General features: G+C 41.1%; 1 protein-coding gene and 2 long non-coding RNA genes across 3 annotated transcripts; 1 reads left to right on the top strand and 2 right to left on the bottom strand.

Moving 5' to 3' along the window:
• Positions 1 to 761: 761 nt before the first annotated feature.
• LOC121712883 (alpha-(1,3)-fucosyltransferase 7-like) lies at positions 762 to 23,582 on the top strand. Its single transcript, XM_042096966.1, has 2 exons — positions 762 to 918; positions 20,456 to 23,582. Exons 1-2 carry the CDS (start codon positions 902 to 904, stop codon positions 21,588 to 21,590), a joined length of 1,152 nt encoding a protein of 383 aa, XP_041952900.1. The 5' UTR covers positions 762 to 901; the 3' UTR covers positions 21,591 to 23,582.
• On the bottom strand, positions 23,433 to 24,487 carry LOC121712901. Its single transcript, XR_006032678.1, has 3 exons — positions 24,208 to 24,487; positions 23,900 to 23,959; positions 23,433 to 23,554 (listed from the first exon to the last, which is right to left on the bottom strand). It is a non-coding gene; the product is annotated as an uncharacterized LOC121712901 (long non-coding RNA).
• A 267-nt stretch (positions 24,488 to 24,754) lies between these two features.
• On the bottom strand, positions 24,755 to 25,247 carry LOC121712910. The gene is made up of 3 exons (XR_006032692.1): positions 25,174 to 25,247; positions 24,886 to 24,946; positions 24,755 to 24,796 (listed from the first exon to the last, which is right to left on the bottom strand). It is a non-coding gene; the product is annotated as an uncharacterized LOC121712910 (long non-coding RNA).
• Positions 25,248 to 25,709: the final 462 nt, after the last annotated feature.

Below are 25,709 nucleotides of genomic sequence, written 5' to 3'. Positions count from 1 at the left end.
GATGAGACGGACCTTAGCGTGCCACTGACGTGACTGGCTGGTAAAGGTGAATGCTTAATCGTACCCAGTTGAGCACAGTGATTATATCCTTTTGTGAACAAGCCATTTATGAAAGCAAGAAATTTGCTGGCAGACCTTTACAAAATGTGACTGCTGTGTAAATCATCATAAATAATACCATGACGCCAACAACACCAAACACACCTGGCTCTTATCCCTTCAAGCACACCAGTGTGTGTGAACATGTGTTTGGGAACCACTGCTGTATGTGTGTGTGTGTGTATGTGTATGCGTGGGTGTCTGCTTGTGAGTGTGTGTGTGTGTGTTTAGTTTAGTGTGTGTGTGTGCGCATGCCTGTGTGTGTGTGTGTGTCTGTGCTTGTGTGTGTGTTAATGTGTGTGTGTGTGTTCATGTGTGTGCGCCCGTGTGTTTATGCGTGTGTGCAGTGTACGGTCACTAAATGTACAAATATTAATTTATTGTGTGCCCCCCCCCATGAATGGAATTCCATGAAACTTGACATGCATTCAGAGGGTGTCATAATGATCCTACACTTCAAATTCTGTGCAGTTTTGAACATGTCAGCCAAAGGTACTGTACCTGCTACAACGCCTTGTTTTTTCATTTTTAGCTAGGTGGCGCTATACCTCAAACGATGGGTTGACATAACTTTGTCTAACTTGTTTGGCTAGGCTACTGGTAGGCAAATACTACCCCAACCATCAGTGCCTGTTCAGCATGGGCAATTGTATTAAACCAGACTTACTGGTCTGACAACCAGTGCAGGTGATAACCACTAGTGCCTGTTTAGTTTACAATATCGACTTTGGCCAGAACCTTACACAGACCTGAGAAAGACAGAGTGGACGGACAGCGGACAGGATTAGCAGCAGTGCCTGAGATGGACCCTTCTCTGAGGTAAAGAGCTTATCCAATACTGCTGTCCCTTCGCACTCTCTTCCTAGTCTAATGATACTCAGCATGTTATTACTATTTCCTCCCAACAACTTTAACATGACCTTGCTGGTTATGTGCTCTGTGTCATAATCAAACGGATGACATCATGCAAAGCTGGCTCTAATGTTGCGAGGGTTACACAGACGTTTCATACGAAGGATCAGAGTTCCATCACAGTTGTGAAGAGTTATCTAAGTTATCAAAGCTCTTTTTCCACTAAGCTTCAAGAAATTGCATTGGTTGAAATACTATTTATATAGGCTACTATACTAAAACAATGCATTTACGCTTATTGTCTTCTTAATATGCTATCACATGTGAAAATATGCAAAGTTTTAAGGTAATGGAATGAAATTACAAGAAGGAAGCTTTTCTATCGCCGTTGAGGACACCACTATTGTTTCCTGGATGTGCATGATTTGAATAGGTGTGGTCGTATTCATGTTGACTGATTAGCTTTGTCATATATGTCTGTTTGCTGGTGTAGGTGGAGCTATGTAGGCCAAGATATGTCTTTAGCTTAATTCACCTTAACTTAACAACTTCAGAGTCATTGGAATGGTTATATGACCATATATGACTATGTTTTCTGGGGTGAATGGTGGCTGTCTCGCTTCCCTCCAGCATCTGTGAGTGGAAAAACCAGCTTTGCAACTTGCCGGTGTTACATGGCAACTGGCACCCATGTTAACTGGCTGCGATGGTGACGTTTCACGAGTGATGATGTTTCTTTGACAGATGTGGCCGCTTGCAGATTTTTTCACTTTCTGATGGAAACTGGAGACGAACAAATACAAATATGCATGACATATATTTCAATGTCAAAATTGTCTGTAGTACGCTACATGCACTGGACCATGAATATGCCACCAAAAAATACATACCTAACTAAATGTACCGCATAGCGGTACAAAATATGACTGCCGCTCAGTCCTGTACATCCGTTCCGCGAAAATAAATCACACTTCAATTTGTCTCCATCTTTTACTCCATCCCCCACTCTTGAAACTTTTGTGTATGCTTGTTTGGCATGCCTGAGTGTGTGTGTGCGGCTGCACAGAAAGTAGCCTACTGGTGCTGAAAAGGTGAATAGATTGTAGAATAGCCAAAGAAGATGTAGCATTGTTATAAAACCTTTAAAATCTCTAAACAATCACAAGTAGGGCAGTTCATCACAGTTCATCCATTGCAACTGGATTGATGAAAGGTCACTTACACCTGTAGGCTACATTGTATTTGGGAAAAGCAAAAGGTATCAGCATAATGTTATTTATTTATTTATTTATAAACAAAAACATATCTGTCAGTTCCATGCCGTTTTCAACAGCTATCAAAAACAAAGGTCATTTTTGGATGGATGGATTTTTTGTGAATGTTTCTTCTTCTACATAAGATTTTAGTCATCTTTAGTTCATGTGATACTTTGTCAATGCACAAATTAAGTAACAGTAGTCTGAAATGTTATTGTTAATGCACAAATTAAGTAACAGTAGTCTGAAACGAAATGCTGTTTTACATCTAACCAGTGGTGCAAAGAACTGACATGTCCAAATGGGCCTTGATGAAATGCGTCGCTAGACTGTTCATACACATTTTAACGGGCCAAAGTTGAAGAGCTGTTGTCCGTTATTGCTCGTGCAAATATAGGCTGATTCATGTTCCCTTGCATTGTGTAACTGAGGTCCATGGCTAGTCTGGCTTTCACCAGACCAAGCTCAATCTTTTAAGAAATCAAAAAATTAATAGCGGGCAGATCAGGCTGGGTTCACCCAGCCTAGTCCATAGGCACCCGATATTGTTTAATTTTCCGATTGAGATATCCACACTCTGGCTATTCTAAATGCAAAAATGCATCAGGGAGTTATGACAAAACTGTAACTAACAAACTAGAAAGCCTAAGCTACAGGTAGGCTTATAAGGTAGGCCTATTTACAACATAAATTGTCAATAGGCTATGCTGGCGACACAAATAAAATCTCCTTTGGAAACCAATGGCTTACGCCTTACAGTATCAAGCGGACTTAAACTGCCATATCGTGGCGAAAAGTTGTAAGAGTCAAGGAAAGCGCGAATGAAGTAGCCACTTCTAAATGGGACCCACTACACAGTAGCTTAAGGTGTTGTTGCTAAAGCAGCCATAATGAAATGAAGGTGTCATTGTTTGGATACTTCACACACACGTGCTTTTTAATTTCACAGACTACAACTACCAAGCTGGAATCAAATGACATCGATTCCCCTCTCACACCCTGCATGCACTTAAAACAAATAAACAGGCGTCTCAGTCTCACGCATGTATAGGCAAAACTGTACCAGACCGGTGTAATGTTGGTAAATCTTCCATTGCACAGAATGATTTTTGTAGCACATGCAACAAATGACAGTCGAAAGATACAATTACAGTGCTGCTATCAATTTGCTTGGTATAACCGCATTTATAGTTTTCTACAAATGCAAATCAATCAAATTGGCCTCCATCACTCAACCAACACTAACGGTAAAATTACCTAGGTCCTTATTACAGTGCATGAAAATGCACTGTACTGTTCTTCCAAGGCTTCTTCTTATTATAGTGCATGAAAATGCACTACATTGTTCTTCCAAGTCTTCTTATTCTTATTATAGTGCATGAAAATGCAAAGGCACTGTATTGTTCTTCCTAGGCTTCTTATTACAGTGCATGAAAATGCACTGTACTGTTCTTCCTAGGCATTTTATTATTATTACAGTGCATGAAAATGCACTGTACTGTTATTCCAACTTTTTTTTATTGTATTGCATGTAAATGCAATGGACTATTATCACTGTTCTTCTTATCTGTTTTTAGAGTGCATGAAAATGCACTCTACTGTTATCCGAATTATTCTTAATATTATTACAGTGCATGAAAATGCACTGTACTGTTCTTCCTAGGCATTTTATTACAGTGCATGAAAATGCACTGTACTGTTCTTCCAAGGCATTTTATTACAGTGCATGAAAATGCACTGTACTGTTATTCCAAGGCATTTTATTATTATTATTAGAGTGCATGAAAATGCACTCTACTGTTATCCGAATTCTTCTTATTACAGTGCATAAAAATGCACTGTACTGTTATTCCAAGGCATTTTATTATTATTAGAGTGCATGAAAATGCACTGTACTGTTCTTCCTAGGCTTCTTATTCTTATTATAGTGCATGAAAATGCACTGTACTGTTCTTCCTAGGCTTCTTATTCTTATGCTTATTACAGTGCATGAAAATGCACTGCACTGTTCTTCCTAGGCTTCTTATTCTTATTCTTCCGCTAACGCATTTAATGCAGCTTCAACCGTTTAACGTAGAAACTTCATTCAAACTATGTTACGTAGGTCTTACTTGGGACATGGGTGCTATGTATTTTTCAGCTTTGTAACTTTTATACTTTTTAAACTATTAATTAAAAACTAGTCAAAATTTCCCCATAGACTTAACATGGGCTGATGACATCACAATAGAGCCGTTAAGCAATTAGAATCCTATGGCAGGTGTTCAGGCCACCTGGACCAACTGCCAGTCTCAGGCTTTAAGCATACAAACTGGCCCTATTAAGACTACACATCCTGTTCAACTGCTTCCTCTGCCAAAAACTGTTTCAAAATAAAAGTCCTCACCAGGGGCGTCGCTAGCTATTTAAAACATTCGGGGCTAGAGCCCAGAAGTTAGTTCTTTTTTGTCCGGGGGTTCGGGGGTTTCTCCCCCGAGAGATTTGGAAATCGTGCTGATGAACATGCAATTTTAACCTACTTTGAGAATGAAAAGGAAGGCCAATCGTAATGACTCACGTCAAGGCATTCTGAATATTTAGATGTTTAAAGACCGTGTAAGGAGAACCAGGCGCGCCTGCAGGTGTAAGTCCGTACACACTGTGCGTACCATCAGGCTACTCAACAGCGAGAGAAAATTTCCCTTGTGTGTGTGTATTCACACCAAATTGGCCTACCATACCTTCCCAACTATGTACAGTATCCCATTAGCTGCATGCCATCAGGCTATTTACCATTTTCTATTACGTAAAGTTAGTGTAAACATTATGTTTGAGCAGGAGAGAGAATACGCATGCAGCCACGCAATAGGCTACTTGTTGTTTTATTTTACTCGGCTATCTATATGGTTATCAGCACACAATGTTGAGCTAATTCACGAACTCAATACTCATCATGGATATCACAAGTTTTAAACAACGAAAACAGAAAGGATGGAGGCAGCAACGCTAGGAGTTATTCCAGATGGACAAGAACAAGGTAGGCAATTGGTGTGCTTGTCAGAACGTTAGACTGCACTAAAGCCAGACGTCACGTTACGCTAGAACAAAACTAAAGGTAACTTTAGCCTGTATAGGGCTGTATCAAGTTGTCCAAATGAATAGGTCATTGTAGACGTTGTCGTTGTATTATTGCATGTGGATGTTGTTATGCTATGTAGGCTACTTTTTTGCTGACTGACCAATGCACGGACCTAAAACGGACAAATATTGTTCACGAGTGAATTTTTTTTTTTGCGGGTGGGTGGGTGTGCGTACCATAGCATTAATTCCTGCAGGCGCCCCTGAGGAGAACGTCTCTTCTGCCAAAGTGCACCACATACAACACCCCAAATATCACATTAAAATAGCCTGTAGAATAAACATCGTCATGCACCTCTGTCGTGCACTTGACAGGTGTGAGCGTTCGTCTCGGGATAAACATTTCGGACGTCATCCCCTTCAATTAATGGGCTATGGGTGCCTTGAAAGCAATGCATTTGGGTTGTATATCACGAACTTTTGCCCAAAGAAAAAGTTCCATTCTGTCAAAATCAAGCCCAACATGCATTGCTTGGAAGCCCCCTCAAACGAGGTCAGGTTTATTTACTGCGCATGTGATTCAATAGTAAATCACGATATATTGCAACTGAGCTGATCGAAATGTCCTCCTGGGTTGCGGGAGATGATGACACACTGAAGAGTTTCCACTTCTTGTCCCTGCTCTGCCCTTTTTTTTCTCTAAATAAACTTCTAATATCCATTTTTCCTTATACACGTATTTCGCTAAGGCTAGTTAGTAGAAGCACGAAACAGCAATGCGTAATAGCGTAGAGGAGAATTGAAATTGCAACATTTTGCAACAAATGATTCTAAACCTGCCCAGATCACGTCAGATTGTCTTGCGCTGCTGTTAATGGACACAAAACACAAAAGTCTCTTCTACGGGGCTATTTATTTCATTCACGATTAGAGTTTTTGTTGTTGTTGACGGCCCATAGATCCGGGGCTATCCCCAGAGGATCCGGGGCTATAGCCCCGAATGCCCAGGTCTAACGACGCCACTGGTCCTCACTATAATATTTTACTGTTAAACAATTTAACCCTTTAAACTACTGAACTTTTTAACTGTTCAGCCATTGTAACTGTTACTTGTCATCAACTATGACTCCTACCTAGTGTAGCTAGTTAGCTAAGTAGCATGGCTAGCATGTTAGCATGCTAGTTAGCATTTTTAACAAAACTACTAAAAATGATTAGCTAAGTTAGCTAAGTCAAATGGTTAGCATAGTTAGCATGTTAGCATGCTAGTTAGCATTTTTTGCAAAACTGCTTAAAATGATTAGCTAAGTCAGCTAAGTAACATGGTTAGCATAGTTAGCATGCTAGTTAGCATAGTTAACATTTTAACATTGTTAGCATGCTAGTTAGCATTTTAACATTGTTAGCATGCTAGTTAGCATAGTAACATGGTTAACATTATTATCTTTGTTAACATAGGTAGCATATCTGCTAGCAAACATTAGAGACATTCCAAGTTTCAGTTATCGTCAACTATCTACCTAAATAATTTAACCATTTAAAGTATCCACTTATTTAACCGTTCAATCATTCCAACTATATTAAACCTTATCTACCAAGTAAATCATTTACCTATATAACTATCCACCTATTTAACTGTTCAGTCATTCCAACTATATTAAACCTCATCTACCTAGCAACCAATATAGTTTGTTTTTACTCTGTATGATATTTGACATCATATTTTTTGCATTTTCATGCACTGTATTTCCTTCAGGAAATGCTTTTCTAGTTCTTATTCTTCTTCTAACGTACTTAATGCAGCTTCAACCGTTTAACGTAGAAACTTCATTCAAACTATGTTACGTAGGTCTTACTTAGGACATGGGTGCTATGTATTTTTCAGCTTTGTAACTTTTATACTTTTTAAACTATTAATTAAAAACTAATCAAAATGTCCCATTGACTTAACATTATGATTATGACATCACAATACGGCCGTTAAGCAATTAGAATCCTATGGCAGGTGTTCGGGCCACCTGGATCAACTCCCAGTCTCAGGCTTTAAGCATACAAACTGGCCCTATTAAGACTACACATCCTGTTCAACTGCTTCCTCTGCCAAAAACTGTTTCAAAATAAAAGTCCTCACTACAATATTTCACTGTTAAACAATTTAACCCTTTAAACTACACATGTTAGCATGCTAGTTAGCATTTTTTGCAAAACTGCTAAAAATGATTAGCTAAGTTAGCTAAGTAACATGGTTAGCATAGTTAACATGCTAGTTAGCATAGTTAGCAAAACTGCTAAAAATTATTAGCTAAGTCACATGGTTAGCATAGTTAGCATGCTAGCATGTTAGTTAACATAGTTAGCATAACTGCTAAAAATGATTAGCTAGGTTAGCTAAGTAACATGGTTAACATAGTTAGCATGCTAACATAGTTAGCATGTTAATTAGCATTTTTAACAAAAAAACTTGGTTAACATTATTATCTTTGATAACATAGTAGCATAACTGCTAGCAAACATTAGGGCCATTCCAACTGTTAGTTATCGTCAATTATCTACCTAAATAATTTAACTATTTAAATTATCCACCTATTTAACCGTTCAATCATTCCAACTATATTAAACCTTATCTACCAAGCAAATCATTTAACTATACAAACTATCCACCTATTTAACTGTTCAGTCATTCCAACTATATTAAACCTCATCTACCTAGTTCACTCATTCCAACTATATTAAACCTCATCTACCTAGTTCAGTCATTTGAACTATATTAAACCTCATCATGTTGGTTGCCAATTAGCACATCATCTGTTTTAACAAAAATATTTCACACCATATGTTTTGCATTTTCATGCACTGGTAATTCCCTGGAATTGCGTTTTCTAGTTCTTATTCTTATTCTTCCGCTAACGCATTTAATGCAGCTTCTTATGCTTATTACAGTGCATGAAAATGCACTGTACTGTTCTTCCTAGGCTTCTTATTCTTATTCTTCCGCTAACGCATTTAATGCAGCTTCAACCGTTTAACGTAGAAACTTCATTCAAACTATGTTACGTAGGTCTTACTTAGGACATGGGTGCTATGTATTTTTCAGCTTTGTAACTTTTATACTTTTTAAACTATTAATTAAAAACTAATCAAAATTTCCCCATTGACTTAACATTATGATTATGGCATCAAAATACGGCCGTTAAGCAATTAGAATCCTATGGCAGGTGTTCGGGCCACCTGGATCAACTGCCAGTCTCAGGCTTTAAGCATACAAACTGGCCCTATTAAGACTACACATCCTGTTCAACTGCTTCCTCTGCCAAAAACTGTTTCAAAATAAAAGTCCTCACTATAATATTTCACTGTTAAACAATTTAACCCTTTAAACTACTGAACCTTTTAACTGTTCAGCCATTGTAACTGTTACTTATCATCAACTATGACTCCTACCCACTGTAGCTAGTTAGCATGGTTAGCATAGTTAGCATGTTAGCATTGCTAACATTGTTAGCATTTTTAACAAAACTACTAAAAATGATTAGCTAAGTTAGCTAAGTAACATGGTTAGCATAGTTAGCATGCTAGCATGCTAATTAACATAGTTAGCATAACTACTAAAAATGATTAGCTAAGTTAGCTGAGTAACATGGTTAGCATAGTTAGCATAGTTAGCATGATAGTTAACATAGTTAGTATAACTTTTAAAAATGATTAGCTAGGTTAGCTAAGTCACATGGTAAGTGTACTTAACATGTTAGCATGCTAGTTAGCATAGTTAACATACCTACTAAAAATTATTAGCTAGGTTAGCTAAGTCACATGGTTAACATAGTGCTAGTTAGCATAACTACTAAAAATGAAAACATTAGCTAAGTTAACTAAGTTAAGTAACTTGGTTAACATTATTATCTTTGATAACATAGTTAGCATAACTGCTAGCAAACATTAGAGCCATTCCAAGTGTCAGTTATCGTCAACTATCTACCTAAATAATTTAACCATTTAAACTATCCACTTATTTAACTGTTCAGTCATTCCAACTATATTAAACCTCATCTACCTAGCAACCAATATAGTTTGTTTTTACTCAGTATGATATTTTACATCATATTTTTGCATTTTCATGCACTGTATTTCCTTCAGGAAATGCTTTTCTAGTTCTTCTTCTTCTTCTAACGCACTTAATGCAGCTTCAACCGTTTAACGTAGAAACTTCATTCAAACTATGTTACGTAGGTCTTACTTAGGACATGGGTGCTATGCATTTTTCATCTTTGTAACTTTTATACTTATTAAACTATTAATTAAAAACTAATCAAAATTTCCCCATAGACTTAACATGGGCTGATGACATCACAATGGACTAATTAACTTGATTTGCACCTGTATCATCTTCCAGCTGCTCATCTAGGCCCCATCAAAGAATCAGTTCAACTGATTGCACCTGTATCAACTGCTTTCTACTGAACTAGACCAACTCTCTCTGTGTTTCTCCATTCTACAAGGATATAAGACACATTTCATTTAACCTTTTACACTATCCACCTATTTAACCGTTCAGTCATTCCAACTATATTAAACCTCATCTACCTAGTTCAGTCATTCCAACTATATTAAACCTCATCTACCTAGCAAATAATTTAACCATTTAAACTATCCACCTATTTAACTGCCCAGTCATTCCAACTATATTAAACCTCATCTAGGCTACCTAGTTCAGTCAATCCAACTATATTAAACCTCATCTGCCTAGCAAATAATTTAACCTTTTAAACTATCCACCTATTTAACTGTTCAGTCATTCCAACTATATTAAACCTCATCTACCTAGTTCAGTCATTCCAACTATATTAAACATCATCTACCTCACAAATACCTCACTGTACCAGGCTGTCAGTGAACAACAGACGGCACACCCAGACGGTTTCACCATCTTCACTGGAGATTTTAACCATGCTGATCTTAAAACTGTACTTCCAAAGCTACACCAGCATGTTGATTTTCCAACAAGGGGAGATAACATCCTGGACCTGGTCTACACTACACACAAAGGAGCATACAAAGCTACCCCCCTCCCCCACATTGGACTTTCAGACCATATAACTGTTATGCTAATGCCCGCATACAGACAAAGGGTAAAAGCAAACAAACCGGTTCGTAAGCAGGTAAAAGTGTGGCCTGAGGGAGCCTCCGATGCTCTTCAAGACTGCTTTGACACAACAGACTGGGAAATGTTTAAGCAGGCAGCCACTTACAACAACCGGACAGACATAGAGGAGTATACAGACACTGTAACCTCTTACATCACCAAGTGCATTGATGATGTGACCCACACAAAAGACATCATCACTCGGGCTAACTGGAAGCCATGGCTGACAGGGGATGTCCTCAGGCTGCTGAGGGCCAGAGACAAAGCCTACAGAGCTGGGGATGAAGCTGGCATGAGAACAGCGAGAGCCAACCTGTCCCGTGGCATCAAGGAAGCAAAAAAGGAATACACTCACAAGATAACCACCCACTTCAAAGACAGCAGGAACGCACAAAGCCTATGGCAGGGCATTCAGGCCCTCACGGACTACAAGCCCGCGCCACAGAGCTGTGAGAGCAACATCCCTCTGCTCAACAACCTGAACTGCTTCTTTGCTCGCTTTGAAGCACAAAACAGCACCTGCCCACAGAAGACCCATCCCCCTCTACATGAGCAGCCCCTGTGCCTCTCTGCCGACAGCGTGAAGAGGACACTTGCTGCTATCAACACCCGTAAGGCAACAGGTCCAGACAACATTCCAGGTCGTGCGCTGAAGGACTGCGCAGGGGAGCTTAAGGATGTCTTCACAGACATCTTTAACACTTCCCTGAAGCAAGCCATCGTCCCATCATGTTTCAAAGCTGCCACCATCATACCTGTGCCGAAGAAAACTGCTCCATCCTGCTTCAATGACTACCGCCCTGTGGCACTGACACCCATCATCATGAAGTGCTTTGAGCGGCTTGTCATGTCACATATCAAATCCATTCTCCCCCCCACCCTGGACCCCTTCCAGTTTGCATACCGAGCCAAGCGGTCTACAGAGGATGCAATCTGCTCTGCCCTCCACCCAGCCCTCACCCACCTGGAAAAAAGAGACTCATATGTGAGATTGCTGTTTATAGACTTCAGCTCTGCATTCAACACCATAATACCACAACAACTCATCAGCAAACTTGACAAACTGGGACTCAGCACCTACCTCTGCAACTGGCTACTGGACTTCCTCTGTCAGAGGCCTCAAGTAGTACGTGTTGGCAACAATACCTCAAGCAGCATCACACTGAGCACAGGGGCCCCCCAAGGCTGCGTGCTCAGTCCGCTGCTCTTCACCCTGCTGACGCATGACTGCACTGCAACCTACAGCAACAATCACATAGTGAAATTTGCTGACGACACAACTCTGGTGGGTCTCATCACCAAGGGCGACGAGACCCAATACAGGTTGGAGGTCGACCATCTGACCACGTGGTGCAGGGACAACAACCTCCTGCTGAACGTCAGCAAGACCAAAGAGATTGTTGTTGACTTCCGGAGAGGTCACACCCAACACCTGCCACTGACCATCGACGGTGCTGTGGTGGAGAGAGCGAGCAGCACCAAATTCCTGGGGGTGCACATCAGCGAAGACCTCTCCTGGACCACCAACACTGCATCACTGGCGAAGAGAGCTCAGCGCCGCCTGTACTTCCTGCGGAAACTCAGGCGAGCAAGTGCTCCACCAGCCATCATGACCACATTCTACCGAGGCACCATTGAGAGCATCCTCTCCAGCTGTATCGCTGTGTGGGGCGGAAGCTGCACTGAATACAACAGGAAAGCCCTGCAGCGCATAGTGAACACAGCTGGAAGGATTATTGGTGCTTCACTCCCCTCCCTGAAGGACATTTACACCACCCACCTCACCCGCAAGGCGACCAAAATTGTGAGTGATGCAAGTCACCCCGCTCACAATCTGTTCGATCTACTGCCCTCTGGGAAGAGGTACAGAAGCCTGCGCTCCCGCACTACCAGACTCACCAACAGCTTCATACACCAAGCTGTAAGGATGCTGAACTCTCTCCCTCCTCTCCCCCCTCCACCCTCAGCTACATAACATCCTGGACATTGGACCCACAATGGCCGCGTGCACTACTCCACTTGCACACTTGCACACTTGTACACTTTACAACTTGTTGTTGTCCTGAAAACACAACACATCTGCTGCTCTTACATAACTTGCACCACTATGTCACTTTCTTTCTTACTTAGGTCAAACAGAACTACACAAGCCTTTTATTGGCCTGACTTTGCACTAGTATTTTATTGACTGTCTATGCACAATTTCAACCAAATTTTGCTGCTCTTATTTTTTTTCATTATTATATGTGCCCTCTTATTTACTTACTTTTTTGTTTACTTGAATGTTATGTTTGTCTGTGGACTTAAATTGGTAAAATATGTCTTGTCTTCACCGTGGGATAGTGAGAAACGTAATTTCGATCTCTTTGTATGTCTGGAACATGTGAAGAAATTGACAATAAAGCTGACTTTGACTTTGACTTTGACTTTGAAATAATTTAACCATTTAAACTATCCACCTATTTAACTGTTCAGTCATTCCAACTATATTAAACCTAATCTACCTAGTTCAGTCATTCCAATGCCGTATCCAGGCCTGGCATGACAATATCCCCACATGTAGACTGATTTTTTTTGCCTGTAAAAGGGCTATTTTTTTCTCTTCTTACCCTTCCTCTTCCCCCTCCTCATCCTTCTCTTGCTCCTCCTTGTCCTCTTCCTCTAACTTCACCTCCTTGTCCTTGTTATCCTCTCACTTCTTCACCTTTGCGTCCTCTTCCTCCTCTTCTTCCTCCTACTTCTTCATCTCCACGTCCTATTCTTTGGCCTCATCTAATTCTTACTCTTCTCACTCTTCCTGCTCCCTCCATTGTACCCATTGTACATTACCTGTGGCATATTTATAGTGCTTAGGCTGATTGCAAAGTGAAATAATTATCTAAAACAGTTTTCATATGAGAAAGTGTGCCAGAGAGTTGGCAAAATAGTGAAAATAATAGCCATACATGTGTATAGATTTGCTAGGAGTGTGTTGATCATTTGGAAATTGAGTGTAAAGCATGAGTTGTGTTTACTGTTCCGCAAAGAGTTCTGTGTAGTGAATTGTGCCTACAGTTGTGCAAAGTGTGTGTTATAAAATTGCAAACTGAGTGCAAAGCAGTGTTTGTGCTTTTAGTTTTGCGAACTCAGTGAGTGGTTTTGCTATAAGTATTAATAGTTTTAGAAATTGCGCTATAAGAATCACGGTTGTATTTAAGCATTCAGAAAAAACTGTAATAACTCCACGTGGATATGGAACCTGCTTCCTACATGAAACTTCTTACATGATAACCATTCATCTACTGTATGTACTTGCGCCACAAACCAGCTGATAAGTCATAGTGAAATTTACTTGACTTAGGCTATACAATTAGAAGAAGTCAGCTGATATATGATTGTAGCAAGTTAACAAGGCTGATCATGGCTACCTACGGTGTTGTCTTGCTACAACAGTTGCCCAAGCCAGTAGGTCTTCAAAGTATCATGGTTAAGTTTTCAAACATTTCACTGACTGCTGCTCAGGCTCTCTGTGGCCACCTAGTCTAACTGTAGCCTAAATTGAGGAAGCGTTGCTGGTCTAAAAATAAATAAATAAATAATAATAAAAAAAAAACTGTGATGGAGGATTGAACTCATGTCGACTGCGTGAAAAAGCAATCTGCACGCATTAACCTGTTGTGCCACAGGAGAAACACCAATTTGAGAAATAAAATATAAAAAAAACATCAAACCCATGTTTACCCATGTCAGCAAAATTAACGTCAATAGCCTATAAGCCTAAGAGTTTTGATTCTCCCTGTGCGCAAAGTTTGTGTAAAATATGGACACGTAGACTTCTCCTGCCCATTGCAGTGTGCGTTTCAATGCCTGTGTTTCATGAATTGAATTCTTAAAGGAACACGCCACCCAAAATCAGTAGTAATATATGTTCTTACCTTAACTTTCACGAGTTGAGTCATACCTCTCCCGCGTCGGTATGTGCACTCAAACGCTCTGGCGCGCGGCGCGAATGTCTTAGCATGTTGCTATGCTAGCGGGCTCTGCCGTAGCCGTAGAGGGAGTAAGATGCCATTAATCAAACACATCCACGTTTTCCCTACTTAAATACAGTTGCACAAGTAGTTGATAAAAATGTGTAAGGTCACACAACATAAAACGTGACAATTTTCCAAGCGAATAAACAGGAGAACTACAATGTGTGGCGCAATAGCACTTGGGAGTACTAGGTAGTAATATTAATTAACACCTAATTGTAGATCCTATCCACCACAGAGTTTAGAATCCATGCTTGATCGACCCCTCAGCCTCCCCCTCCCCTCTGAGCGAGAGAGAGGCACACACACTAGAGATGCGCTGATGGGCTATTATTTCAACCATAACTGCATAGCGAAACTTATCATCCATCAGCAAAGTTTTTTGACCAATTTTCAAAACCGCACCCGCCCGCCATCCGCTGGTTGTTTTAATGTATATGGGTGATGCGGCGCTGCTGACGTGAGGCTAGAAAGCTCTTGCCTGTTCTTTCTAGAAAGACTGATCCAATGCAGCAAATATATTAAAAGGCTAAAGTCCTACATTTGCTATGTTGTAGCCTATCCCCAGAATATCAGCAGCAAACTCAGTCTCTGTCTCGCAAAACAGTCTCCAAATAAAACGCACATCAGCCTGTTGCCTATTCTGTGTGCCAATATATCGTCCAAAATACTTGATTGCATTGCATTCTCCACATTTTTAGATACATTTTCATGTACCACATCAGCATTTTTGTTCCGTGAATCTTTTGTAAATTGCTTTACAATAGCGTCGGGCCCTTGTCAGCAGCCTTCGGCTTGCCTCTTGCCACTATTCACTCCTTCGTCTTCAACATTCCCTGCAGAATTCTCAATATTTTTGGCCTCAATGTGTCCAGTTACACAGTCTGTCTGTTCTTAGTCTTGGATTTTGTGAAATAAATGTCTAAATATCACCTGCTTGCTGCAGCTTCGGTCTGCACGTCCTTTTAAAAACAGCATCTTTTTCTCTCTCGAGCATTTAATCTGCTGCCGGCTTGTCTCTCCACGTCGTCCAAAATGCTTGAGTGCATTGCATTCTCCAATTTTTAGCTAAATCTTAATGTACCACATCAGCATTTTTGTTCAGTGAATCTTTTGTAAATTGCTTTACAATTACCGTCGCACCTATAGGCCTATTGCCAGGCTTGCAGCTTCGGTCACGTCCTTTTACAATTTTCTAAAAAACGCAATTTGGCACATAATTTCAACATGCTGCTGGCCTACTAATTAATGCCTATTGTACTTTATTTTTTGCAAAAAGAAAGAAATCCTTGATAAAATAACGAGTCATTCACATTTTACTTTACGCACTGGCATGTCAGGGTGACACTATGACAAGCCTGTTCTGAAGACTCCCATTCATTTTGACTGCATGGGAAGAGAACGTGTCTTTTTCAGACAGACAGCGCAATTAATTTTATACCAGCTGGCCGATCGGACAAACTATGGCGCCTCGATATTAAAGAAGCGCCGACTCCATTCATTCCGAAAGTCCACCGCACAACAGTGCAACGTGCATGTTCACATTTTTAGTAACAACCTCCAAACTTGCTAACCTGACCCTAGCCAGATGAATGTCGTTCCGCTTAGCTCCGCCTAGCTTCACTCACATCCATCTGGGACCTCTTCCATTGAGAGTGATTTCTCCAACCAACTTTATGGTTTAGCCAATCAGGACGCAGGGCGGGAGTTTCATAGATGTGACATAGCGTAGAAGCGACTGTGAGTCTGTTATTAGCGTCACGGGTTGGCTTCGATGTGAGTGGTTGAAGTAGCACGTCAATAGATGACGGACAAGTGGCTTATTCAATCATATGCAAGCATTTTTTGATTAGGCCCAGCCTTCTGAAGCGACACTTCAATGGATCGGTTCCAGATGGATGAGTGGAGCTAGGCGGAGCGAAATTCATCTGGCTATTGCCAGGTTACAAACTTGCTTGCTTGCCTTCTAAGTTTTCCGACTTTTTTTCTTACCTTCTTTTTTCTGCTGTGGATGTTATTAAGCTTGTAGAAGTCATACAAGTCATATCACTCTCTGTCTCTCTTTTAAATGCCTATTCCCTGAAGGCTACAATTACTATGTGTTTGATATATAATATTGAATATATATAAAATAACCCAGGCAGTCTCATCTAGGATAAAGCACAGGTTGAAGTCAACGTCAAGTTGGTTCTATTTACGGAGGTGAATGCGTGTGTGTGTGTAAACATCTTGTAGATGACTCAGAAATGACATCGGAAGACGAAGGAGTGAATAGTGGCAAGAGGCAAGCCGAAGGCTGCTGACAAGGGCCCGACGCTATTGTAAAGCAATTTACAAAAGATTCACGGAACAAAAATGCTGGTACATGAAAATTTAGCTAAAAATGTGGAGAATACAATGCAATCAAGCATTTTGGACGATATATTGGCACACAGAATAGGCAACAGGCCGATGTGCGTTTTATTTGGAGACTGTTTTGCGAGACAGAGACTGAGTTTGCTGCTGATATTCTGGGGATAGGCTACAACATGCCAATGTAGGACTTCAGCCTTTTAATATATTTGCTGCATTGGATCAGTCTTTCTAGAAAGAACAGGCAAGAGCTTTCTAGCCTCACGTAAGCAGCGCCGCATCACCCATATACATTAAAACAACCAGCGGATGGCGGGCGGGTGCGGTTTTGAAAATTGGTCAAAAAACTTGAAAAACTGGTGCTGATGGATGATAAGTTTCGCTATGCAGTTATGGTTGAAATAATAGCCCATCAGCGCATCTCCAGTGTGTGTGCCTCTCTCTCGCTCAGAGGGGAGGGGGAGGCTGGGGTCGATCAAGCATGGATTCTAAACTCTGTGGTGGATAGGATCTACAATTAGGTGTTAATTAATATTACTACCTAGATCGAAGTACTCCAAGTGCTATTGCGCCACACATTGTAGTTCTCCTGTTTATTCGCTTGGAAAATAGTCACGTTTCATGTTGTGTGACCTTACACATTTTTATCAACTACTTGTGCAACTGTATTTAAGTAGGGAAAACGTGGATGTGTTTGATTAATGCCATCTTACTCCCTCTATGGTCAAGGTCAAAGTCAAAGTCAGCTTTATTGTCAATTTCTTCACATGTTCCAGACATACAAAGAGATCGAAATTACGTTTCTCACTATCCCACGGTGAAGACTAGACATATTTTACCAATTTAGGTCCACAGACAAACATAACATTCAAGTAAACAAAAAAGTAAGTAAATAAGTAAATTAGAGGGCACATATAATAATGAAAAAATAAGAGCAGCAAAATTTGGTTGAAATTGTGCATAGACAGTCAATAAAATACTAGTGCAAAGTCAGGCCAATAAAAGGCTTGGGTAGTTCTGTTTGACCTAAGTAAGAAAGAAAGTGGCATAGTGGTGCAAGTTATGTAAGAGCAGCAGAAGTGTTGTGTTTTCAGGACAACAACACCAAGTTGTAAAGTGTACAAGTGTGCAAGTGTGCAAGTGGAGTAGTGCAGGCGGCCATTTTGGGTCCAATGTCCAGGATGTTATGTAGCTGAGGGTGGAGGAGGGAGAGAGTTCAGCATCCTTACAGCTTGGTGTATGAAGCTGTTGGTGAGTCTGGTAGTGCGGGAGTGCAGGCTTCTGTACCTCTTCCCAGAGGGCAGTAGATCAAACAGATTGTGAGCGGGGTGACTTGCATCACTCACAATTTTGGTCGCCTTGCGGGTGAGGTGGGTGGTGTAAATGTCCTTCAGGGAGGGGAGAGAAGCACCAATAATCCTTCCAGCTGTGTTCACTATGCGCTGCAGGGCTTTCCTGTTGTATTCAGTGCAGCTTCCGCCCCACACAGCGATACAGCTACGGCATGTTAGCTACGGCAGAGCCTGCTAGCATAGCAACATGCTAACACATTCGCACCGCGCGCCCTAGCGTTTGAATGCACATACCAACGCGGGAGAGGTATGACTCAACTCGTGAAAGTTAAGGTAAGAACATATATTACTACTGATTTTGGGTGGCGTGGACAAAAGGATACACAATTAGGCAACACATATTTATTTGCTGACATTCATGTGCCTCTACAGACACTTCAGGTAGGGGCGGCCACAACCTAACCGTGAAACGTTTGTAAAACTTAACCATGATAGGCTACTTTAAATGGCTTGGGCAACGGTAGCATGATAACATGGTAGCCAGATAACATCAACAGCTATGTTAACTTGTTACAATGATAATAACATTAGCTGACTTCTTTTAATCGTATACAACTCAAGTCAATTTATGTAAGTGCCATCAGCTGGTTCGTGGCGCAAGCAGGTAGACGTCTGATTATCAAGCAAACAGTTTAATTTATTCGTGGTTCGATACCCACGTAGAGTTAATTTATGCTATTAGGTGGGGTTTTTTTGGGTGGCATATTCATGGTCCAGTGCATGTAGTACTGCATACAATTTTGACTTTTAAACACGTCATGCATATTTGTGTTCATCTCTAGTTTATATCAGAAAGTGACAAATCTGCAAGCGGCCACATCTGTGAAAGACTCGTCATCAATCATGAAACGTCATCAACGCAGCCAGTTAACATGGGAGGCAGTTGCCGTGTAACGGCTCTGGCCATTATCGCGGCAAAGCCCACCGTGCCGCACATAGCCCATTGATTTCCTATGGAGAGCAGAAAGGCGTGGTTTACGCTTCCGCAATGCACCTTGGGAAGGCGGCGCGGCCATTCGAACAGAGGCGGCACGTCAAGAAGTTGGGCTTGGCTGAACTTTATGCAAATGAGAGATGTTAACGTGAGGCGGTTAGCCAATGAAAAGTACATCTTCGGTAAACAAGTTCTGTCCTTTGCTCTAGTGTTCCGGTCCGGAACAATAGCCTGCCAGAAATATTTGTTCCGCCTGATAATCGTGTAGGTTTTATGAAAATATATTAAGCTACATAGTGGCGAAGAAGTTAAGTTTAGAACAAGTTCGCCACTGCATCCTATCAAAAAGACCTTGTTGGCGACTTGAACCAAGACAGAATGTGCTTTGGAGGAACATGTCAGTGATATTTGTGAGTGTTTCAATAAAATATGTTAACAGTAGTAGGCTACCTCCACTTTAGTAGCCTACGTTAGCTGGCATTGTGTAATTACAAAAAATAAAACGTTACACCATACACTTTAGCCTATACACGCCCACAAGCGGCGACGGGAGAGAGGGCTAGGCGTCTGCAAGCGTCTACGCGCCGCAATAATGGACACGAGCCGTAACACCAGACTCAGAGACAGAAAGACTCTCCAAACCTCGTCAGTAGCTTGCTTAGGGCCTGTACACATAAAACGAAGCACCGACAACCTAGTTAACGAACCCGGAGTTTATTACAGAAGACTGTTAAGAACACTTTACAACTGTCTCCCTACCAGCACCACAGTCACGCTATCCGGAGAAATTCTTTGATCACCTCTAGTAACGATTTGACCAAAGAATTTCTCTGGATAGCGTGACTGCGGTAAGTCTTCTGTAATAAACACTGCGTTCGCTAACTAGGTTGTTGGTGTTTCGCTTTATGTGTAGAGACCCTAAGCAAGCTACTGACGAGGTTTTGTGCTGTTTTGAACAATAATACTGGTTAAAAACATGCTATTTGGGAAGCGTTTAGCTTACTGCCCATAGCTACTCCACTGTTCGCGATTTGGGGATATAACATACCAGGCCAAGCTCTGTAGTGGTTGATCAACGAAATTTACTGTCTCCACGGCTTATTTGATGTGTTTTAATACAGAAAATCAGCCTTGTGTCAATTTTCGCTGGAATTACACTTGTGTGTAATGAACATTTATTTATGATACATTATAAAGCTGTTGGGGGAGCTCTGCAGAGAAAAAGCGAGAAAACAGCAAAGAAACTGCCAAAACTGCATAGGGGGGCTTTAAGTATTATGCATTATAGATTATTCCTTTTGTCTAAAAAATAATCATTCAGATATTGTTTTGTACATGGTAAGAATCGAGTTGCTGTCTTTTACTTTAACACAACTGACTGTTTTTGTTTTTCTTTTCAGGCATGATAAATGTGAACAGGCCAACAGCACCAAACATCTGAGCAAGCAGATCCTTGCCATTATTGCTGTTGGTTCCATTATTCTTGTCGGGCAGTATTCCCTATGGCCAACATTACAACCTTCCCATCCAATACCAGTTCACTTCCAGATGCAGGAGGCAAAGGTCATCAGTTGGACAAATTGGTCAGATTCTACCACACTGAAACCCATCAAGACTACTATCATTCTGCTGTGGTATTGGCCCTTTGGCGAATCGAGCAGTGTATCTGGCAATCATTGCAATGATAAATATGGCATTCCCAACTGTCATTTAGTGACCGATCAGTCCTGGTTCCCCAAAGCAGACCTGGTTGTCTTCCACAACCGTGAGTTGGTCAATGGACAGCGTAGGTTACCCCTGAATCTGCCTCGGCCAAAAACCCAGAAATGGGTTTGGCTATCCTTGGAGAGTCCACCACACAATGGAAATATGAGGCCCCTCGCCGGTCACTTCAACTACACCATGTGTTATCGCCGGGACTCAGACATTTACGCACCGTATGGGTGGCTTGTGCCAAGCAAAGCTCCTATTGGCACAACTGTTGATGACTTCATACCAAAGGGCAAAACTGGTCTGGCCTGTTGGATCGTGAGCAACTACCAGGCTAGACATTTGAGGACACAAGTGTACAACAAGCTGAAAAATGTCATCCCGGTGGATGTGTATGGAGGAGCAAGAAATAAGCGTATCTCTGCTGATACTGTCCTACCCACAATATCTCGTTACTATTTCTACCTCTCCTTTGAGAACAGCGTTGCTACAGACTACATCACGGAGAAAGTTTGGTCAAACGCTTTTAAGGGTGGTGCCATACCAGTGGTTTTAGGCCCGCCACGGGAACAATACGAGGCAGTCTTGCCAAAGAACTCCTTCATCCATGTGAATGACTTCAGCACAGTAGAGGAACTGGGCCACTTCATGAAGACACTGGCTGCAGATAAAGAGCGCTACGCCACCTACTTCGCCTGGCGTCTGAACTATACCGTTGGTGGTCTTACAGGATGGGCGGAGAGACTGTGCAATGTCTGCCCAATTCTTAGCAGTTTGCCTACATCAAAGATATATAAGGACTTACATGGCTGGGATTGGCAATGAAAGCTGGAGGAAAAATGTGTAAAAAAAGTGCTACTGGTAGCCTATGCAATCTCACTTGACTTTAAGGCACTTTTAGACATATTGGCACCTTCTGTGTTCTTTTAAAGAGTGTTTGTTCAATAACCGCTCAGGTATACATAGTAGCCAATACTGCTCTTTGAAATAGGGGAAATTGGCACAAATTCAGTCAATTATTACTTTAGTATTATTAGGCTACTATATTGTCCTTGAGATGTCAATTAAAGTTACCCACAAGCCCTTAACCTGGTTAAGACAAATTGAGACATGGCAAACAGATGGCTTTTTAATGACAGCACTTCCAGGGAAGTTGAAAATAATCAAATTGGCTTTTAAAAATCAGGTAAACATTACTAGCTTAGTCTAGCTGCCACTTCACATAGCTCACAAGTTAGCTGGCTAGAGATTTCCCCTCTTCACAATCTATCTTACAGTTTTTTTACGATCGTTTACACACTAAATGAAAAACTTCCACACAATTTGCAAAATTCTACTCCAAGGAGCAAAACACCTTCACAGATTTGCACAGCATTACACACAATGTCTGCTTCACCCTTTTTGCAAAACATTACACACAGTGATTTGTAAAACTCGTGTGTTTGTGTACGTGAGAGAGAAAGAGAGAGAGAGAGAGAGAGATGTCACAGGCTGAATTGGCTCTTCTAGATCCTGAGCCGGTTTCCCCTGTCCTGCTATCTGTCACCCTGCGCTGGGCGTGCGCCACGCCCACTGCACCCACTCCCTGGCTCTCCTGTGAGCTCTGCTGTTGGCACACCTGTGGCTGATGAGTGAATCAGCTACACAGGAAATTTGAGGAAAACAAATTGAGGAGAATTTTACTCTATGCCAGATAACATGTGGTCCATCTCTGAAAAGAGTAAAAGTTATTCTTTTGATAGAGCTGTTTTTCCAGAGTCAATTTCCTTCAATTCAGTAATATTATTTTGTTCTTTTTCGTGATATTTTTTTAAAATATCTTAAAGTGCCCATATTATGCAAAAATCACTTTTTCTGGGATTTGGGATGTTATTGTGTTTCTGGTGCTTCCACATTCATACAAACTTGGAAGAAAAACCATCCATGCTGTTTTGAGTGAGATACAGGTTTCAGAATTGCTCCCGCCTTCAGCCTCTGGGTGAGCTGTTCAAAATCGCCAAGGCTTCACACGTCACAAGCCGAAATATTTGAATATTCCCACCCCCTCAGAGCATACTTACAGTGTTCCACCCACCAGGCACAGCAGTAACTTCTCGGATAGCAGCCATTTTGTTACCGATTTGGAAGCGCTGGTTCAGATTAGAAGACACCGTATCGAAGTACCACGCAAAATGCTCTGTTGTTGGCTGTACAAAAGAGCACAAAACACTTCATCTTGTCCCAGCTGAAGAGGACAGAAGAGCGGCATGGATTGAATTTATTTTTGATGGCAATATCCATGCTACAGTTGGCAAGAAACTGGCAACAATCACTTCGAGACTGACTGTTTCTCAAACTACAGTCAGTACAAGGAGAGTTGGCACATTTGTAGGATACAGTACAAGCAATACAGTACACTTGAACAGATCTAAAAACAAAAGTTTACATTTTGAAATTGAAATGAAGAATCAATAGGAACCAGAATTGATAAGTAGAACTGGAATCAGAATCAATGCTATTTGAATTTTTTATTTTTCATTTGGAAACGATCTTTGGACAAATGATGTCATTGCCTGAATGTGAAGTTCGTCCCGTACATGAATAGAAAATGTTTCGTGATCTTGGAAGGTGGTAAATTGAAATGTGAACAAATTCATGTTTTCAACGTCCATCTGGACAAACTGTCTGGCCAGCACCTCCTCCTGCTCTTCCGCCTCCATGTCCAACACCCGTGGCAGCCAATATTTATTTTTTATCAGCCCACTGTTTTCATCCAACCAGTCTGCTGCCTTTTTTGCCTCTTCGAAGAGCTGAGCAACAAACATTAAAAGACAGTTCAGTCAATTAAATTTTTTTAGTGGAAGGGACATTGCACTACCATGCCATCCTACCATGCTCTCACTTGTTTGATGCCTCTCCTGTGTGCAGCAATGGACACTTGTGTACTGTAGGTCTACAGTATGTGGGGAGGTCAATAGATGATAATGCATAAAACAGTGTTAAAACATCATAGATCGAATGCGTGTCTATGCAAGAGCCTGTGTGTGTGGTGGTGGTGCTGTGTGTGTGTGGAGGGGGGTTCTGTGTTTTAGCGGTCTCATTAATTAAGGATCTGCATTGACCTGATGTTTAATGTGTAATATATAATCCCTTACCCATTTAGTGTTCTGGTAGTCTTTGCTGAGCTCCTGTATCTCACGCAAACGCTCTTCTCTCTAATACAAAGACAGACATTGTTCATAAGAGTCCCAAAGTGAGTTCACATTCATACTTGAGGTTAGTTGAAATACAACATAGACTAAAAATTAAATAGAAAACAACATTGTTAGGGTCATTGTCATCCAGATTGGGTGGTTCAAACATCATAGATCTAATGTGTGTGTCTAAGAGAGTGACTGGATGTGTGGTGGCGGGTGGGTGGGGGTCCTGATTAATGTTTGATGTGCAATATATAACCCCTTACTTCCTCACAACTTGTGTCCTCACATTCTTCATTGAAGTCCTCTAATTCACTGAAACTCTTCTCTCCAAGATTGAGACAAACATTGTTCATAAGAGACGCGAGTTCACATTGACACTTGAGTTGAGACACAACTTAGAATTACAATGAAAAAAAATAGAATAGACAACAACTTTGTTTGGGTTATTGTCATCCAGATTGTATGGTTAGTGAAGAAATAAACACCTGTTCAATGGAGACACAGCTGTCACACTGGACTGTTGGAGCTGCTGTTGGGGCTGTAGGAGCTGCTGACGTTGCTGCTGGTGGCCCTGTTATCACAGTAATGAAAAAATGTAAAAAAACTGAGAATGCTGCAGTTAACATTACTTAAACTGTCGAATTGAGGCAAGACACTTACCAACTATTATCTGCCCATTACCATCCTAAAATGACCAACAAAAAAAAATGTGTAATGTGTACTGTTTGTCATAGCAGTTTTATGCTACTATCTCTGCACAATTCCATATCATAGTACCATAGTGTCCAGCTTCCTTTTTCGTGGCACACTGAAAATTCCACAGTCAACACCAAAATGTTGTTGTGGGAGGCCCTGTTACAAGGAAGGACATGCGCAATGAATAATTTTAGTAATTATGTTGTTTCCTAATTACATATGCACTAATTCTTAACTGTTATCACCTCAATGTCCAGCCCTGTCTGTTCCTGCCAAGGTCCTGGTGCTATCCTCTGTGCAAGAGCCCTGTTAAGAGTCAAAATAGTATTAGAAGGAATCTCTGAAACAATACATAGAATATAATTCAGCGCTTATGCAGCTCTGACAAGTAAATAGAACGTGATTGTCAAGAGTAGTTACTTTAATGTGGGCAAGTCAGGGGAACGTGACTGCCCAGACACTGACTAGTATTTTGATATGGCTTTTGGTAGTCAGGGGAACATGACTGCCATGGTAAATCATCCTATTGTAACCTCAAAATGTGTTGATAAGGCTTGTGCCCAAAGCCTTGTTCTTTCTTGGCATACATCGAGTCCATGAACAAGATTCATCTTTTCAGTGGCTCCATGACCTAAGGGAACACAGTCTTGACAATAAGATGGAAGTTAAAGCTTTTTCCCCCTCTAACATCAAGGTTACTGAAATTTACTACTGGGTTTTACAACCTTTTAGTCAATATTGTTGCTTGACAAACTTTTTAAGGATGCCCGGTCACTTACACAAAGCAGATAATGCCCTCGAGTCCACAGAGGAAATATCAGTGTCTTCTTCGCGTAATCCACCTTAAAGAAGAATGTTTTTTTTTTTTTTTATTGTGAATCATTTCATTTCTATCCGTATTCAAGCTACATGTATGCCTGCATACTTACAGGAAGACTATACAGAGGGTCACAATCCATGGGTGGGAGCCATGTTGGGGGCGTGTGAAGGTCCATGATGAAAACATCTTTCCCCTACAGAAAAATACAGCTCTGTTGTTGTGTCTGTTACAGTAGACACTACTGGCAAA

This window comes from Alosa sapidissima, chromosome 7, assembly GCF_018492685.1.
Source record: "Alosa sapidissima isolate fAloSap1 chromosome 7, fAloSap1.pri, whole genome shotgun sequence".
NCBI classification, from domain to species: Eukaryota; Metazoa; Chordata; class Actinopteri; order Clupeiformes; family Clupeidae; genus Alosa; species Alosa sapidissima.
Note: the sequence above shows the minus strand (reverse complement) of the source record. Positions and strands in the feature narration are given on the sequence as shown.